Below are 19,185 nucleotides of genomic sequence, written 5' to 3'. Positions count from 1 at the left end.
AACCTCAAGTTTTGATAACTTTCCACATTAAGGATCTGTATCAGAAGGATTCACATGCTAGGTGTGCATTCCCCAGCCTTTACTGTACCAGTGATATACTGAAGTGTGGACATGAGAAAAAGGGATGGTTTACTCCAAGTGTTTGCCACCAAACCTATTTTATTCAGGCTCCCAACATTTTTTGCACTGCATCGGCAAATTTCAAATCCTGTGGTCTGCAAAGGGCTGCCACAGCACAGTTCAATGTCAACTGCCAGCTAGTATTTGAGTTGTGATGACAACAAATATCTCCTCCTCTTTCTAGCCCGATGTGGATGCTCTTGATATATAATTTAGCACTTGCTCTTGATACACAATTTAACATCACCAGCAACGTGGCATACATAAATACTGCTCTGCACCCAGCAATGAATTAATTCTGTGTCACTGGACTGCTAATGCATCTGACTGCTGCAGCCCAGATTCAATTTATTTACAAATTCATAACAAGTGCTCTGACACTAGCATTTATCACTAGCCACCAATTAGTCCCTACACACACTGCAACAAAACCAAGGGACAAACATATGACCCAGTCAGATGCTAAAAAAAGTACTCTGTCCTTCAGACACACAGCATCATTTTTCACTCGCTTCCTAGCCCTGCTCCACATTTAACAGGAAAGGCTTGATCCTAAATAGAAACAATGCAGCTTTTCAGATGTTCTTTGATGTTATCTCTTCACTTTTGTCTTATCTGCTAGATCCAGCTTTATTAGAACAAAGCAATCCATCAAAGCTGCAGGATGACATCCACTACAGTCTTATTAAAGAAAATTAAAACATAGTATGTGAGAAGCCTTAGTCTGGACAATATCCTGAAAAGCTGAGCAAGTTCTAAATAAAAAGACTCTACAGAGAAAAGAAACTACTTTAGAAAGTGAGTACTGAATATGTGAGTCCCTTGGAGATGCCACTGTCAACTATTGCGAAAGCACTTTCTGCATTAAAATTTCAAACAAAGTGAGGAGGCACAGAATATGTCCCAAAGCACACATGACTAAGGATACAACCGCAAAAGGATCACCACAGGGTAAAAGTTGGCCATTAGATGCCTTGACGCAAACAACTTCTCCAGTTTCTAGGAACTGAACTTGTCCAGGACTTTTAACCTACAGCTGAATTATTTCAGGAAAAGACACCATTTTTAGAAAACTAGAAGGCAATGCAAAGCTTTCCTCTACTCTGCACTTAATTAAGAACAAAATCAATCTATTTCTAAAGTTACGTGAAGTCTGACTATCTTTATAGTACAACATTCATATTGTACCATGACTACCCCACAATGTTCAGTAAATGAGAACCACTAACTGGATGTGACACTTGCAAGCAACAGCTGTGGGAATACTTCCAGCTTTTTAGCCTCAAAAAGCCTCCATGAAGCAATGATTTGCCATTAACCCCAAATCTGAACTCTCTGATTAAAATCTTGCAAGAGCTGCAGTGGCAGTTTGAAGAGTTCTTTTTAATAATTACTGCAGAGACAAGCATTCCCCTGGAGACATGGGGTAGCATTCCACCTCCCAAAGCCAAGCTGTCCATTAATCACAGGAGAAGAGAGGCCACAGAATATGGCATGTTACTGTTTGCTAATTTTAACAGCTACAGTTCTTCAGGGCACTGTGCTTGCAGTCACTCTGTGTGGTCTTGCAAGCACCAAGGGGCTCAACCTCTAAGCTCTGACTTCCTCAACAAGGACTCTGTGACACCTGCACTTGCACGTCATCCAGGGCTTCAGCCCAGTGAAAGGGATCACACAGGCTAAAGCCACTGCTCTTGGCTTAAAGAGGTTGCAGTGGCATGAGTCAGGCTAAAAGTCATCAGCACCTGGCTGCTTTTATTTCAAAAGTTAGTCCAAGGGGATTCAACCGTTATGTTTAAGCACAACAAAGGTAAAGCCACACTATTCTATTATTTACTGATACTCAGAAGGAAGTTTATAATGAAAGTTATAAAATTATACTACAATCTGTGTGACTTAAGCATGACATTAATGCCTTCCAACTTGCACTACTAAGGTCTAGAGCCATCCATCTACAAGTCTACCCCTCACTCAAAGGTCTAGGTAGCAAGCAGCACAGCAAATACCCATAAACTCACTGAAGACATCTGCAGCCCCTGCAATCATAAACTAATGTCATGAAATGGAAAATGCTCAGATCCTTTGTGCTTCTGCAAGCATTACTGGTAAGAAAGAAGAATGAAACCTTCACTGCTAAAGATCTACACCCCGGAGTGTGAAAACATGCCTAATCCAGAGGCTAGAGAGTCTTTCCACTGCAGCTCTTGGGAGGCATGTACTCACAAAAAGGCAAAGAATTTTCTTTACAGCAGTGAAGAGTCAAATTACACTTTTTAAACAGAATGCAGCTGTTGTAAATCTACAAATAGCTGAAAGCTAAAAACACCACCAAGACCCGAAAGGACACCCACAAGCCCACTTGTATTTGAAAAAGATGTTTGGTGAAAACCTTCTGGCAGAAGGTAATGGTGCCTGCTAAAAGGATCAAAACACTGCTGGTCAGAAGTTACACAAGGTTTTTGCCTGGTACACTGACTTTATTTCCCTGCAGCCTCACCATTAGCACTGTTAAGTTCTTTACTTCCTTAGGATTAAGGCACAGAGAGAGCACCTCTCTACTTCTCAACATAATCTGGCACACCACGTAGATCTCCAGGCTCCAAAACACATTTAGTGAAGTAAACCCCATTTTCAAGAAGTCCTGTACAGAGGAATGCCTGAGGCTTAGGCAGTATGAGACGCGCAAAAACCAGTATCTAGAAAGGCTGATTTGAAAAACAAGTAAGAAAAATTCTGAGCAAGTGCTATTATCACAGCTAAGAAACCTTTAAGGAATCTAATTTTAACTTTTAAGCTCTGTAAACCACTAGAGACACATCCACAGTGAAGATAAATGAAATTAAAAAAGCAAATAAACAATGCCAAACCAGGATCCAACTTAAAGAACTTTATTTAGCTAAAATAAGTTTAAGTCAAAATGCTGCAAAACAAAACCTTCAAACCAAAACTCAGTTAATACTCCTGTTCCCCTCTGCAAAGCAGCAGAAGTAAGGCACACATCAATGAAGTTATTTGCATAGGATGCAAAGCAGCACAGAAACAGTTTCATGCTCTGTACTTAAATCTTAGTATTCCAACCCCTAAACCAAAACACCCCTTCAAACTTGTTTAGAAGTGGTAAGTTAAAGGCTTCTAGTACCCAGAGACTGAGGCATTAAGGCCTTCCATGCTGTCTACCCTTACCCTGACACATACGACTTCTTTCACTAAATATCTTTTTGGCACATACATACCATCATCCTCCTGTGGAGATTTCTTTTTGAATCCTCCATTCTTCTGGTTACTCCGCCAACAGCTTGAAGTAGTAAACAAGTAAGTGCTACCTACAGGAAAGCAGAGTTAAGTTCTTACTACCAGCAGACCTCAGGAGACAGTGAGGGGGACTGAGGACAGCAGAAACACATGAGCTGTGAATGCAGAGAAAGCAGAGCTCCACGTCCACTCAAGCACACAGTTTTGCTCCTGTACCGAGGAAACGAGACATCCTCATCAGAAATAGTCACAACAGCAACAGACCCCGTCACTTTCCTCATATATTTTTCTTGACAATCCAATAAAAAATTGCTTGGTTCAGAGATTATTTTAATGGAGCAAATATAGTAATTTGGAGAAATTTCTTCTGTGCTGAAACATGTACATATTTCACAAACCATAGTTAACACTGGTATGAGTCAAGAACAGCCTCGTGTTAGGAACTGTTGATACCTATTAAAGGAAATATCTATACTGGACTTCAATGCAGGTTTCTCAGTAAATGCTGATAGGATACTCTAATAAAAGCAAGGAAAATAAGGCTTCAAACAGTAACACTCACAGTTGCTTTCACTGTGGTTTAAGCCCAGCTAAGGCTTTTTCATCAGAAATACAAAAAATTGAGAAGCCAGACAACTGACTTGACGACAGTAGTTTCCACTTCCCATGCTCCATTATGAAGTCTCCAGAAAAAGGAGTAAGCCCAGCAAGTGGAACTGCTTGTCCATTGCTACTTCTGCTAGAAGGTTTCATTGCCATTTGAAAGATTATGCATATATTTTAACTTAAAACCCCTAACCCTCTCAAATGTGGAGCAGCCCAAGCCCAGCAGGCCCACACTGGCCAGAAGAGCCGTGACCAATTTTGTTCAAATCTCAAAGGCAGTATCAAACTCATCTTCCCAATTTGAAGAGAGCAGCAAGAAGACTAATTGCCTTTCGTTTACCTTTCTGTGCTTTTGCTCTAAGAATTCAGGTAACTTTTTCTAACATACACTTTCAACTTGCTCCAGTGCAAGGCTTTCAGCAAGGTCGTTCAATGTGACTTCTGGAAAAGGTGAATGACATTTTCATCTTAGGCTTTGCTGATGAGGCAGAGGAAGATTCTCTACTTTAAAATCTGCAGTTTATAAACTCGCTTTTAGGTCTAATGACTCAAGTGCTTCCTTAATCACAGAGCTCCTTGTGGAAAGGTGCCATTGTTCGTCCCTGTCACCAAACAAAAACCTAGAACCTCTAAAATTCACACAGCTCCCAAAGCCAAGAATAGAACAGCTTTATTTCAGTAACACAGGCAGTGAATGTAAGGAAAAGTCAATAGTCTTACTAAATACGACCCGTTCCCCTCCTCTACCTGTACAGTTGCTTTTTGGGGCTCACCTAAGAGATTCCAAAGCCGGACTGGATCACGAATTATGTGTTGCTTCACCAGAACTCCACCGAGCCCCTGACAGATGGGGAAGTGTGTTGGTGACAGAAGGCTCTGAGGAACAAGAACAACAAAAAGCCAACTATTGGAAAAGTAGTGTGACTGCTTAACCTTTAAATACCCTTCAAGGCTAACATCCTAAACATGAAAACATTGTGGGTAAGTTGCAGGACCAGCAGCTAGAGGACCTTAATATTATATCTGGGTGTGCTGTATGGTTGCCATGTGAGTTTGAAGATGTTGTTTATAACCTAGTTTAAAAAAAAAGCATGTGTAACTAGAAACATACACTCAAACCACTTGAAAATTTTATCTTCTCCTTCCTGTGGCTCTGTTCTTCATTGTAAAGATATGTTGGAAGTCAGCTCTTAAAAAGCAGAGATACTCTCCCACAAAGCAGAAATCTTAAGCACCAGTACTTTGTACCCTGCTGCACAGCAAGAAGGGCAACACAGCCATTTCCCCATGGTAATTCAGCAGTAATCCTGCAGTTGATACTCACACTTAGGCAACTTCACAACATCTGAACTAACATTTACTAATGCTCTCACTGTACACAAGCCTAGCACTTTCTCTGATGTGTGATTCTCTGTCCCACCACCTCTCTATTGCACAGGCACAAGTTTCCGTGCAGCAGATCAGACAGGAGCACTAACTAGGCCAAAATCCCTCACCCTTTTTTGCTGGCTTGCTGGAAAGCAGTAAAACAGCTTTCACTGGCTGGGGCTGGTGACCTCTTGGGATGGATACCTTTTGGAATAGAACAGCTTAGACTAACTTAAACTGACAACAGAAAGAACCTGGCATGATTCAAAAGCAGTGGTACAATTGTTCTTTCTCCACTGCCTGCTCAGATGGCTGGTACTTTTTCACTGCACTGCACAAAAACTCACCAGTCCTCACTCCTGTCCAGGGCCAGGTTGGACATGCTTTGGGTGACATCTTCCATGTGATGTGTCCCTGCCCATGGCAGAGGGGCTGGAACTAGATATTAAGGTCCCTTCCAACCCTAACTATTCTTTATTCTATGTTAGATGCCTTGTTTGAACAAGAGCCTTGCCTTGTGCTTTAAGGGCTAAGCTAGAGTGACCTGTGATACCAAGAGCACAGCAAGATGGGGAAAAGTACACCAATGTGGTGTGCATGAGTGATGCAAAGAGTCAGCACGATTAAAGTTGGGGAAAAAAGAACTTTAATCAACGTTTTCTTGCATACAACAGCCTAGCTGTCATCTCCACACCGTTCTCCCCCGTTACTGCTATAACGCACTGCCACCACAGACCTCCGTTACTGCTATAAGGCACCGGCCCGGCCTGCTCCCGCAGGACCCTCCCCGGTACCGGCGCTGCCCCCTCCGCCGTTCCTCAAGCCCCGCCCCGCGGCCGGCCCAGCCCACCCCGTTACCTGCGGGCCCTTCCACCCCTCCGTTACCTGCAGGCCGCGACCCGCACCGAGGGCAGAGCCACCGGGCCGCGGGCGAGCCCAGGCCCAGGCCGGGGCCGGTAGCGGGGCAGGCCGCCGCCAGCAGCGTCCCCGCAGCAGCAGCAGCCGCAGCAGCAGTGCCATGGCTCGGCGGCTGTCCCGTTCTGCCCGCAGACCCCCGAGGAGCGGCAGCAGTTAACGGGTACCGAGGGGCCGCGGGCGGCCGCGCTCCCCGCCGCACCGGGAGCCGGAGGCCTCACTGAGGACGGAAGTGGCCGCTGACGAGCGGGCGGCCATCTTGGAAAGGGGCCGCTAGCGAGAGCACTGCCATGCCTTAAGATGGCGGCATCGGCGCTGGCCCCGCCCTCGGCCGCTGCCGCGCGGGGCATGCCGGGACGGCCCGAGCCGTTACCACAGCAACGGGGAATCCCGGCGGCCGCGGCCCCTCGCAGGAGGCACAGCCTGGGGCCTGATCCTGATCCCGGTCCTGATCCCGATCCCGATCCCGATCCCGGTCCTGATCCTGATCCCGGTCCCGATCCTGATCCCGATCCCGATTCTGATCCCGATCCCGATCCTGATCCCGGTCCCGATCCTGATCCCGATCCCGATTCTGATCCCGATCCCGATTCTGATCCTGATCCCGATCCTGATCCCGATCCCGTTCCCGTTCCCGATCCCGATCCCGTACCCGATCCCGGTCCCGATCCCAATCCCGATCCCGGTCCCCGCTCCCCGGCCTTGTCCAGGCGCATCCCAGGGCGGGCTGCCCTCTGCGGGTGACCCAAGGCCTGCCTGGCCGATCCCCCTGGAGCGAACGGTTCCCTTAGCCAGGCCGCACCAGCAGATGCAGGCAAGGAGAGCCCACAGCTAGGAGGAGTAAGCAGGCTCCCGCAGGCCGGGAGGCCTGGCACTGCATTAAAGCAGCAGGGAGTACACAGCTAGCCCTGTTCTGGGGTTTTATCACTCTTAGCATCGTGTCCCACGTAATTGTAACGGCTGGAGAGAGAACAAAGAAATGACCTCTGGAATCGTAGATCACCAGAGAGGAAAGAGGCCCTGCCTCCCTGTGCAGCTGTTGCTGAGGAAAACTCCCCTTCTGAACCCGAGGTATAAATTAGCTGTGATAGAAAACAGCATTTAATTCTGCAGCTGAGCATGATGGATTATCAAGTACTCTCAGAAGTGAAGTGAGAGAACAAACATATAACAATGTGTTTGCTCTTTGCCAGGCAGGTTAGCTGGCTCCTGTGATCTCTCTTCCATTGGAAAGCCATTACAATGTGTTTGACAATTCACTGTGGCCAAGCTACAATGCACCCATTACCCTGTGCTTGAAATTGTTTTGGTGCAGGTGTGTGGTTCTAACAGGGGTGGACCCCTCACCTCCTCTCAAGCATTACACCAGAGTGTGTCAAGGGTATGAGCTGTGTTAAGTTCCCTGTGTACGGATACCACAAAGGTCATTGTATTTTAAGTCCCTGATCCTAAATCTTGTGTAATCTCTTCCTGTTTTGCACTAGTTGTGCACCGCTGAGTGGGTGGCCTCAATGTGCTCTGCTGAGTGTTTCTTTGGGGCAGGAAGGCATTTTGGAGCTATCATCTCCCTCCTACCACAGTTACACCCTTCTTGCTCTACTGAAATCAATATTCTGCCTGTGAGACCAGCAGGTCTCATCTCTCCTGCCCAAGTCCTTTGATGAGCTTCAAGAAGTCATGTTTCCTTCTCTCCTGCCTCGCTGACCAGGGTGGTTTCTCCCTCATTCCTCTCCATGTTTCTCCCCTCAGGTGGCTCAGGGACAACTTTCATGTTCCTCGCTGTTGTTAGTTCTACTAACTTACCTGTCCTCAAGTATCTCAGGCATTCTTGAATGGGAGGTTGCAGGGCTACATATAATAGTAATAATAATAAATAATTATCCCCCTTCCCAGCGGGTCTGAATTAGCATCCTCTTTCTAGAAGAGTCTCTTAGGATGTTAATTGTCATCTGCCCCCTGGGATGTGTCTAAGTAAACCTTCTACCAGCAAGATCTAATAGCATGTTAATGTCCTCCTCACTCCTGGAAGTCTCTTTGTATCATTGGCTTAATCATCAAACAGCTTAATTTACAGACACAGAATTAAACTGGTTGCAATTAATCCATACTGGCTGGTCATAGTGTCATCAGTGGGGAGGTGACAATGGGGGTACAGATCCCACCCGGCATGGCTGGACAGACCGAGCTGGTGCTGCAGTGGCCATAAGTGAATAGGCCACAGAAGCACAGGAGAAGCAGCTCTGGCTGAGCACAAACACGGGAGGAACACAAGGCTTTTGTTCTATACCACCGATGCACAACACCCTGTTTGGCCAGATGGCTGCTACAGAGACGAGTGTTGTGTCTGCACCCACCTTGCAGAAGGATCCTTGCGGGGTATTTGTGCCCCAGCTGTGTCTGCAGGAAGAAAGAGCTGGTTTGGGAATGCTGTGCCCTCTAGCACAGGCACAGAGGTGCAGGATCTCCACTGGGGATATAGCAACCTTGGCGAAGCACATAAGGAACCAAGGAGCTGTGGAGCCCAGTAGTATGCAGACCCATACCTCTGCTTCACTCAAGGCATGTCACACCTTGCTTCCATCCGTTTTCTGAGCAGACCTATTGCTAATGAGGCCTAATCTATTTTTAACGAGTTGCATCATTTAAAGGGAATTACAGCCTATTAGAAGGTGAAAGTACAGTTTGCTTAGACAGGACTTCCCTGGCTTCTACTGTTCTGACCCAAGATTGAACCAAATGGGTTTCATGATGCCTGCCTTACAGCTTTGCCTCAGTGAAGACAAAATTTGAGCCATTTAATGATGGAGGGCAAGGAAAGCTGAAAAGGTCCAACACCTAGCACAGACAACCCCCAGCTGCATCTGGGTGGGCTCACTGACTGGAACATGCTGCATTTCAGGGCTACAGGGCAGCTGGGCTCTTGCTGTGATGCTCCTGGCAGAAGCTGCTGCCTTGATGTGACAAAACCATACTGAACTATGAGGTTATGTGTGTTCACATAACCATAGGAACAAATGAAATATGGCTATTTACAGACCTACCATGTAGCTGGAGTTATTGTGATTGCTATTCCTCCTTTCATGCTGTGCTCAAAGGGAATTCTTCACTGGCATTCTTTACCTTGCTAGTGCCAAAACAAAGGGTCACCAGAAGAGTGAAGAGGTTTTGCCCTATGTGCAGACAGTACCTGCCATGGCCACACTGTGACTTCTGCATGGGCAGCTCAGGCTGTGTATGCAGAAGTGAACACTGTCCTCTCTGCCTGTGCGAGAGATGACCTTGGGAAAGGTGGCTTCAGTCACTGCCCTTGGACTGGCAATATGCTCCTTTGGGAATAAGCCAATGCTCTGAGAGGACAGATATAACCTGATCCAGGCTTGGCCTTGCTGGGATGTACTCCAGCAGTGACATCACTCAGTAATGCCACGTGTATTTACTACTGGGGAAAGGTGCTGGACTGGACTCTGAAATCCCTGGTTTATCTCCTGAGCAGGTTAGGGACAGGAAGCAGCATTAGCAACCCCATCCTGTGTTTTTCCTGTGTTTTTTCAGGCCAAAAGATACCCGTTTCCAGAGCCAGCACAGCTCTTGGCTCTGCTGCACTGGAGAATGCACATCTCTTACTTCCATGTCCCTGTAAGACAGTCTTGCTGCCCTTTTTCCTGCCCCAGAGTCTCAGGAAGCTCTTTGCAGAATGCCATCAATCCCTTCAGCTTGGCTCCAGCTCATTTCAACACAGCACTCTGCAACCTGAAAGAATGGATAGCTGGCGGCAGGCGGCCACTGCATCATCCACAAACTTCACATCTGTAATGAATCAATGGGTTAAATGTAGAGCTGAAGGTGCTAGAAGGTAAATTCAGACATTCATGATGAAAACATGCTGTTACCCCCCAGCAGCAGAAGCCAGGCTGCCTCTGTGGCAGGACAAACAAGTACAGCCCCAGTGTTCCAGCACCCTTCAGCAGCTTGCACCTCTTATGTACCAGATATATATTCTTTAGATAACATCTTTGCAGATGACACGCCAAGGTCATGGGATAGATGCCCCTCTTCCGCAAAGCAAGGCCAAGCATCCAGGAAAGCCTCAGGCTCAGAAATAAAAGCCATGCTGAAAAGACCACACTTCTTGTCCCTCAAGCACAGTGAAACCCCTCACCATGTAAAGATCTGTTCAGCAAGTACCCTCTTCATATGAGCCAGTCCAAAACCATCACACGTATTCCTCCAGGAACAGCTTGGGATCACTGCCACTGGCACACCCACATCCCAACATGTGGCTCTTGCACGCAGAGGACAGCATGGCACTTAACCCTGCTCCTCCCTGGGGGCAAGGAGAACACCCCAGCTCCACGGTGAGGCAGCTGGTGGGCATAAGGCATAACTGGGAAACAGTGCTGGGATACAAACTTATCTTCGAGTCACCTCTAAAGACTGGGGAGTTTAAGATAGGAAGGTGACAGATGGCCATAGGCAGGGGATCAGAGGGAATCAGCCGTACAGCAGCAGTGACCGAACCGTCTGCCAGCCATGGCTTATGAATAGCTAGAAAAGAAAAGTCAACACAAGAAGGAGCAACACTGGGACAAGTGATATGGGTACTTCTCAGCTTGGCTTGCAGTGGTAGAGCAGGAGGAAGGAAACTGCTTGTTTGTGATTCAAAGACCGTGAATGAGCAGATTACTCCACAGGAGTGTGCTCCCTGGATTGCTTCTGGAGTGTGCGGAGTGCAGGAGAAGCCCAGGAATCTATCTGTGTGCTTAAGTCATCTCCAAACCCTGCAGGCTGGAGGAGAGGGCAGTAAGCTTCAAGTGACCAACTGTCACTCCACAACCCTGGAATCCATAAGCAGGCTAAGAAACCCAAGGTCTGTCATTAGGAATCATAAAAGCAGTAATTAGAACAGGACTGTCATGAGGTCACAACTAGAACATCAATATGAGGCATTTATCCAGCAGCAGGGGACTACTGCCCTCAGAAAACATCCTCCTCTAGGGATGCAGGAGGCCCAAAGCTCCCTGGGCTTACTACTCACAAGGGCATAGGGTCCTGCAAAGAACCATGTAAATACATATTACTCACAAGAGCAGCACTTGAGCTTCGAGGGGTCCAAAACCACTGCTGCCTGACCAGGCTGAGGGTGTGGGGGAGCACCAGAGCTAATCCAGGTACTAATCCAGGGCCTTGTGTGGGGTCTGCTGGGCCACCACTGATCACACTGTGGGCTGCAGTGAGGAGTTAAACCTTCAAAAGGCAGCTGATTTTGTAGGAGTGAGCTGTTGCTGTAGTTTAGCCTTATTATTGAATCACATCTCATGGAGCTGTGAGCAATCGCCTCATTATAAAACAGGTAGAAGCCCAGCCTTCTATTTCTTAATGGCATCACAGGCAGAAGAGCTTGTTCTAAGTTGGAGTTGTCCTTTAACAACTACAAAAAAAACACCCAAAAAACAACAAGGATGACTTGAAAGTAGTTTTATTTAAGAAAAATGAGATTGTGTGCAGAGTTGGAGAGACTTCTGCTGCAGTACCAAGAGCATCAGCTGTACTCCTTGCTGGCTTTCCAAATGGCTGCTTTGTTTGCCAAAACCATCTCTCTTCAAAATGTTAATAGATGACACTAATTAAAACATGATCCAAGCTTAAAGTAAAGGTTCTTCTAATCGAAGTTCTTCTAAAGTTTTATTCTCTTGGCCTCTGATGTTGGCACCTGACTGGTCACACAGGATTTACCCTGATGTGTGACTGTAGCAGTCATAAATCACACATTGTCTCATCTATTAAAAACAGATTCCCATCTTTACATCTTAAGAGGAGCTGAATCAGCAGAGAAGTGCACCCACATGAGCACAGATGGGTAGTTTTGACCTTATGGTTATCATAATGGTTCCTTCCATCACAAAAGAGATGCTGTGGAGCTTCATGAGAGCTTAGCTAAAGCAGAGATGAACACGTTCACCCCAAGGTTGAAAACAGAGGTGAGCAGCAGACACAGATGCTGTCTCCAGAATGGGAGAGGGCAAGAGAAGCAGAGCAAGGATCAAAGGGTCACTGAGCTCCTTCCCCAAATCAGTGTCCCTTCAGTTTGCTGTGACAAGTGGGAATAGGCCAGAGCACATTCCCCAAGTGGCCTAGTTCCTCTGTCCTCATGAAACCTCCTCTTTCCTGAGCACAGCGTATTTATTTTGTTTTAGTATTTGAGAGCTCACAACCTCTAGTGCAGAATAAAGGTGCTCAACGATTATAGGTTGTGGAGTTTTTTTCCTCCTAAATATGGTAATTACATTGCAAGGACCAAAATCCACCCCAGGATAATGAACCCAAGCAGGCTGAACACCCTCATCGTAGCATTGTCACCTAGAAAACACCCCCAGCTGAATCATCCCACCCTGCTCCTGCTGTTAGCTTTCTTCACCGAGTGCTTTTACTGTCCTTCCTTCAAATCAGTTGATTGTCCACACTGTTGCCTTCAAGTAGAAAAGGGTCAGGGTGATGCAGAAAGGATTTAAGTTCCACTCCAGCACTGGATCTTTGACCTGGATGACATTCAAGGCCGTCAAGGAGGCAGTTACAGCCAACTATATTTAGGAAATGAAAAAACACATTTCTCCTTTCATCTAGTTGCTCAGAGGCCCCAGAGAGGCAGACGCTTACTTGCAATGTTTTCAGAGGAGTGTGACAAGAAGATTAATGGAAGGGAGAACAAAAAAGCCCCAACAACCTTTCTTTTGACTGGTTTAGGAGATCTGACAGAGGAGGAGGAAGATGGGCAGAGATAAAAAGACTAAGCCTAAGTAGAACACAGGACCAGCTTAACAGGCTCAGGATAAATCTCTCTCTGTTATTTAACAGCGAAGTTGGACACGTGTTCCCAAGCCACTCCTTCCTCACCACTGCGTCCAGCAAAGAGATCTTCCTTCCTTCCTGCCCTACTGGCATCCCCAGTACATGAGAGCAATCCTTTAGGCTGCCAAATGTGTGACTCAAAGCAGAACAGTCAACACCAAAAAGCAATTGCAGTTACAAGCCACCCTCCTGGAAAGAGTGGGTCAAACCCCCACAATGACCTGGATGAGGTCACCCGGGTTCCCCATCCTCAGCCACCAAAACAAAGGTCACACATGTGCTCCCATTTTGTATTTGCTGTGAAGATCTACCCTGTGAACTGTCTCACAAGGAATACCACAGCAAATGCTTTATTACCTCAGTGGTACAAGGGGCTCTGGCATGAGATGTGCTGTACAGAATGCCTATGTACAGCTGGTGTTCCTACTCTGCAGAAGGGCTGTGCTGAGCTCAGGCATGAGCAGCTGTATGCAAGTAACAGGATCCACTGGGAATGTTGGTGTTACCACTGGAGAGCACAAACACAATGGGTGGGAACAGAGCAACTGTTGGGAGGAGGTATGGCAGCCTTATCACATGGCCACAGCTAGGGAGGACAGACACTGGTGGGGTTTTCTGCAGTGCAGGAGCTGAGCCACTGTGTCACTGCCCCTGTTCCAAAGGCAGGAGGCTTGTCCACTGTCCTCATCTGGGGAACCATGGGTCTGGTCTAGGAGAGATGCTGGAAATAAAACCAGCACAAAAACCTCTTGGTATTATGAAATTAGCACTTTAATGATGAAAATAAACCCCAGGCACAACCACTGCAGTGGGGCAGGAGCAAGAGACCCATCTCAGGGCTGCAAGGGAGAACAGCCTGTGTCACTGTGACTTACCTCTCTGATGGTGACTGCCTGGACCCAGTGGAGGAGCCATGCTCACAGCCTTCCAGGGGGATAAGGGATGATGTGTGTGCTGTGCCAACCCTTGCTGGTCCAACCAGCCCAGACCTTTTCACTTATCTGCTGCAGCAGTGGTGCAGGAATGGTTCATGACAGTGATTTTCAAGAGTTAACATGACCTCTTCTGAAGGCAAAAGCAAACATTTGGCATTAAGAGCTTTTAATAAGAATGTAATTAAGGAATTCGGCCCCAAACCACCAAGTGATTTGCAGCAATGGCACCGGGTGCTGGTGCTTTGGCAGGGAAAGATGCGATCAGTCCACTGAGCCTGTGCCTGGTGTCTTATGGTGAGCAGCTTGGTAACAAGGCACCCACCATCCCCCTGTGCCTACCCCAGCCTGAGACAGTGGTGACTGGGGAGGGGGGCAGACCCACACCAGATCCCCACCACTGGTTTCACAGCCCAGTGAGTTACCCCAGTTCATGGAACAACCAGGTTGGAACAGACCTTTAAGCTCATCCAGTCCAACCATTCCCAGCCCTGCCAAAGCCACAGTGCTTTACCAGGTCCTCCTGGAGACCCCAGCCCAGCGACCATGGCAGGGGGAGCACAGTGACCTCTGTGCCAAGCAGACACCGGATTGAAGCAGGTGGTCTTTCATCTGAGGCTTCCTGACAAGCAGCACGGAGGAACTGACAGAACCCCAAAGCCCGGTGCACAACAGGGCTCAGATGGATGAGTCCTTAACCCTAACCCTAATCCTAACCCTAACCCTAATCTGAGCCCTAGCCCTAACACTAACCCTAATCCTAATCCTAATCTGAGCCCTAGCACTAACACTAACCCTAACCCTAACTAACCCTAACCCTAACCCTAACCTAACCTAACCCTAACCCGAGCCGCACGGACCGGTCCTCGGGCTCCCGGTGCGGGGGCTCCGGGGGCTCTGCCGTGGGACGGACCAGGCCCCGCCGCCGCCCCCCTCCCCTCCCGGAAGTGCCTCCACGCTCATGACGTCCTCGGAGCCATCCAATGGGCTCCCGGGACACGTCGGCGTCCCCGCTCCCGTCATCCCCCGCGCGCTGCGGTGGGCGGGGCTCTGCGGCGCCGCGTTTCACCTCCTCCCCCCCACCCCGTCTCCCTCCACCAATAGGAAGCCTCGACACGGCGAACCAATGAGCGGCGGCGTCAGATCGGCCGGCTGTCGGTGGGGCGGTGGCATCTCCCTCCACCAATAGGAAGCCTCGACACGGCGAGCCAATGAGCGGCGGCGTCAGATCGGCAGGCGGCCGGTGGGGCGGCGGGGCGGCAGCGCTGCGAGCCGAGCCCGAGCCCGACGCGGCGGGGCCATGGAGCGCGCGGCCGGGACGCGCCCCCGCCACTGCCCGCGCGCCCGCCGCTAGTGTCCGTGCGCGCCCCCGACGCCCCCCCCCCCACCCCTGCGCGCCGCCGCCGCCGCAGCCCCTCCGTCCTCCCCAGCTCTATGCGGCGGGGCCGGCGGAGCCGCAGGCCGCGCTCCCACACACAGGCTGACCTCGGCCTGCTGAGCCTGCTGCGCTGGTAAGGGGCGGAGGGCAACGGGAGCGGGGCTCTGAGGGAGGAGAGGGGCCTAGGGGGCAGAGGGGCCCACAGAGGGGGCACTGAGAGCGAGGGGAGGGCTTGGGGGGGGCGGTGGGGAGAAGGGGGGTGTGGGGCGGGGCGAGGGGGAACGGGGTCTGAGGGTGAGGGGAGGATGTGGGGTTAGCGGGGGGAGTGGGGGGGGAGGTTGGGGTGGGGGGAGAGGAGAGAGCCGGGGGGGGTGAGGGGGCCTCGTTGGGGTGAGGAGGGTTTGGGGTCTTGTGTGTGTGGATCTCGGCATTGGGAGGCCGGTGTGTGTGGGTCTCGGCATTGGGGACTGGTGTGTGTGGGTCTCGGCATTGGGAGCCGGTGTGTGTGGGTCTCGGCATTGGGGACTGGTGTGTGTGGGTCTCGGCATTGTGGGGCCGGTGTGTGTGGGTCTCGGCATTGGGGGCCGGTGTGTGTGGGTCTCGGCACTGGGGGTCGGTGTGTGTGGGTCTCGGCATTGGGGGTCGGTGTGTGTGGGTCTCGGCATTGTGGGGCCGGTGTGTGTGGGTCTCGGCATTGGGGGTCGGTGTGTGTGGGTCTCGGCATTGGGGGCCGGTGTGTGTGGGTCTCGGCATTGTGGGGCCGGTGTGTGTGGGTCTCGGCATTGTGGGGCCGGTGTGTGTGGGTCTCGGCATTGTGGGGCCGGTGTGTGTGGGTCTCGGCATTGTGGGGCCGGTGTGTGTGGGGCCTGAGGGGTCTGCAGGGAAGCTCTGGGGCTGGCGAGCATTGAGGGGTGTGGGGCTTGTGGAGAGCCGTGGGGCACATGACGGGGCGGGAGGAACGTGAGGCTCCCGTCGAGGCCGCAGCTTGGGCCCCGTGTCCTCCCCACATCCCCCCCGTTTTGTGCCTTTGGGGTGAGCGCTGTGCGGGGAGGAACAATACCAAAAGTTGTCTGAAATGGTAATTTCCGTTTCCCATTTCATCATCCCTGGGTAGGCGTTAGCCCTGCGTGTGTATGCGCAGAGGATGGAGCTGAACCGAGCCGCAGCCAGCCAAGCCCGGCTGAGCCGAGCTTATTTATTTATTTCCTAGTTTAATCTTTAAATTGCTCGGTGTTTTTCTCCTCGGAGGAGCCGTTGTGTGCGGGGGAGGGGCTGCTCGACACCTTTGCCCTTTCGCATAGAAAAGGACAAAAAAATAAGAGAAAAAAGGAATCCGAACCCAAAACAGCTGCACTCCTGCAGCCCAGCATTAACCTCCCCCCTCTCAATACACGGATTGTGTGTTTAGAAAGGCAAATCGCTGCTCTCCCCCCAGCCCTCCAACAGCAGCAGCCTGGAGGAGCTGAGCCCTCGCTGCCCTCTGCCCTTTCCCAGGGAGAGCAGCTGTCCTGCGAGGGGGTGTTCAGCACCGGCCCCTCATTGAGCGCAGGACTCGGTGTGTTTACGGGTTGGCCTCTACTCCAGGCTCAGAGATGTGTTTTGATATCCAGTTGCAGGAAGAGGGTTCCTCCCCCCTCCTGGTTCTGTACACAAAGTGCTCTCTTACCGCTGGGGACACGGCCCTATAGGCAGAGAACGAATTCCAGGCTGCTCTTGAAGCGAAATTCCCCTTGAGATGGCTGTTGAAATTGGGTATAGACCAATTCATTTGGTGTTTTTCCCCTTTCCTGTGCAGGCAAAGACGTTTAGCTGGAAACATCTTGTTAATGTAATGCTTTGTAGTGGCTGTGTGCTTCCCTGAGATTATATACATCTAAGGAGCTTGGAATTAAATGTATTTATATATTTTGTTTCCTTGTTCGTAAAATGAAACATTTTTGTGTAATCACCCCAATTATTTTGCTTTTTTTTCTGGGTGGGGGGAAACACTCCATAGAGTCATGGAGACCCAAAAGCAGATTAACTCTCGCCTGTTTTCAGATGGCATCGATACATTCTTTTGTGTGTGCTTTACCAGGAGCTAAATATTTGCCTTGATTAACTTAAAAAGAAAAATGTTGGCTTTTCACCAAGTGGATTTACTGATTTACTGGCAGCCGAAGGTGGGTTGGAGCACTTTAAAGTGGTTGTGGTGGCGTGCAGTGAAAGGGTTTAAAATGCTGCATGGAGCCAGACCTGCTTCTGTGTCTCAGCAGGGAAACTCTCTGCACCTCCTTCCTTCAGAGCATCACCCTGAAGCTGTGTGACCTGTTTTCTGCTGTGGGAAGCTCCCTGTGTGGAGGATCTCGCTCCGAGGGGTGGTCTGTGCCCAAGGGTGTGCTCAGGGCTCTCCTTGAGCTGCTCCTGAAGCAGTTACCCTCACAGCCAACCTATGTCCCCAAGGCAGAGCTGTGCTGTCTGTGCTGCCCTGTGTCCCCTGCGCCTGTTCTTGCCACAGGGTCTGTGGAGCTCAGTGCTTTTCATGCAGAGATGCTCCAGGTCTGCTCCTGGTAGAACCCGTCAGTCCTAAAGGAGGTAGTGCAGGAAGAGATAGAACTTGCCAGGGCACATCTTGTCTGTGTCCTCCCAGTAACAGGCGGTTTGGGCCTCTGTGAGGTTTGTGAACCTGTATTGTTGGGCTAGCAGGGACTTGCATCACCTCCAGACTTGTCTGAGTAAGTGCTGAGGGTCTGGTTTGAGAAAATCACAGCAGATTGAGTTGCCTGTGTAGCCAACAATGTGCTGGAGTTGGAGTGTGTGTAATCCTTTTGATTCCTGCCCTCGTGACCATCTCCCGACTGGTTTTGCCTTGTTCCTGTTCACTACAGTGATGACAGGATCCCTGGTCATGGAAGCGTTTGCTGCTTTGACAGGCTGAGAGCTGGAGATGTTACATTTAGTGTTTCACAACTGGTTTTACTGTTCAGTTCTGCTTCTGCTTTTAGAAAATTAACTGTTGTCTCTATCCTCATTTATTTCTTTTTAAAAAGGCTCAGGGTGAAATTATTTTTTAAATGTGCTGGTTTTTGTTTTTAGGATATTGTAATAGCATTTTCTCAGACTTAAACATGCAGATCGTCCATTATGAATGTCTGTTTTGGGTGGGGGAAGAAAACTCAATAAATACCCTGAAAACAAAAAGCCCTTCAGCAGAACACTGTGTTTCATTTCTCCCTTCTTGTGTGACAGACAACCTGTTCAAATGATTGTATTTTCTACTTAAGTTTTCATCAACTGAGTCCCCAAAACCACTTCTAAACAAACTGAAGCATCTCGCAGTGTCATGCAGTGTTCTTCTGCTGTTCAGTAGAGCAGACAAATGTATTTCTCTAGGGTCAGTGAAGACTAGTCATGTTAATCAATACTGTACCAGCAGTGCTGCCTCTCAGTAAACCAGATGGACTGCTCACGACTGGTGGTGATTATTTTAACTGTGTAATTGTAACATGGCTGCGTGATGACAGTGTTTCCTGCAGATACTTCAAAGGAAGGCTCCTGACAAGTATATCTTTACAGCATTTAATCTGTACTCTCTGTCTTTATGTTGTGGCCTTTGGATGCCTGTTTGAAGTAGGACGATTGTTTTTGTGCTGTTTTTTTACTTCCTGTTTTTCTGTATGTTAAAAGAAGGCAATGCTCTGTAATAATGGAGTGTCTTGAATACAGGAGTAAAACCAGGGTTGTGGGGGGTCTCAGTTTCAGTTAGTTGTGGGTTTCAGATAGTTCTAG

At 49.2% G+C, this 19,185-nt stretch overlaps 1 protein-coding gene and 1 long non-coding RNA gene across 2 annotated transcripts in view; one reads left to right on the top strand and one right to left on the bottom strand.

Annotated features, from left to right (window-relative positions):
• SPG7 (SPG7 matrix AAA peptidase subunit, paraplegin) overlaps nucleotides 1–6,366 on the bottom strand; it is a 30,318-nt gene extending 23,952 nt beyond the window's left edge. Inside the window, exons 1-3 of the mRNA XM_013130964.3 lie at nucleotides 6,232–6,366; nucleotides 4,752–4,854; nucleotides 3,354–3,443 (exon numbers count right to left, since the gene is read on the bottom strand). Of these exons, the coding sequence (XP_012986418.3) occupies nucleotides 3,354–3,443; nucleotides 4,752–4,854; nucleotides 6,232–6,366 (328 nt within the window). The remainder of the gene's footprint in view (nucleotides 1–3,353; nucleotides 3,444–4,751; nucleotides 4,855–6,231) is intronic.
• A 9,060-nt stretch (nucleotides 6,367–15,426) lies between these two features.
• LOC115945307 (uncharacterized) overlaps nucleotides 15,427–19,185 on the top strand; it is a 49,684-nt gene continuing 45,925 nt past the window's right edge. Inside the window, exon 1 of the long non-coding RNA XR_004550526.1 lies at nucleotides 15,427–15,550. This is a non-coding gene — a long non-coding RNA (uncharacterized lncRNA). The remainder of the gene's footprint in view (nucleotides 15,551–19,185) is intronic.

The sequence above is a fragment of the Melopsittacus undulatus genome, chromosome Z, assembly GCF_012275295.1.
Source record: "Melopsittacus undulatus isolate bMelUnd1 chromosome Z, bMelUnd1.mat.Z, whole genome shotgun sequence".
NCBI lineage: Eukaryota > Metazoa > Chordata > Aves > Psittaciformes > Psittaculidae > Melopsittacus > Melopsittacus undulatus.
The sequence above is the reverse complement of the archived record's forward strand: the minus strand, read 5'-3'. Positions and strand labels throughout refer to the sequence as shown.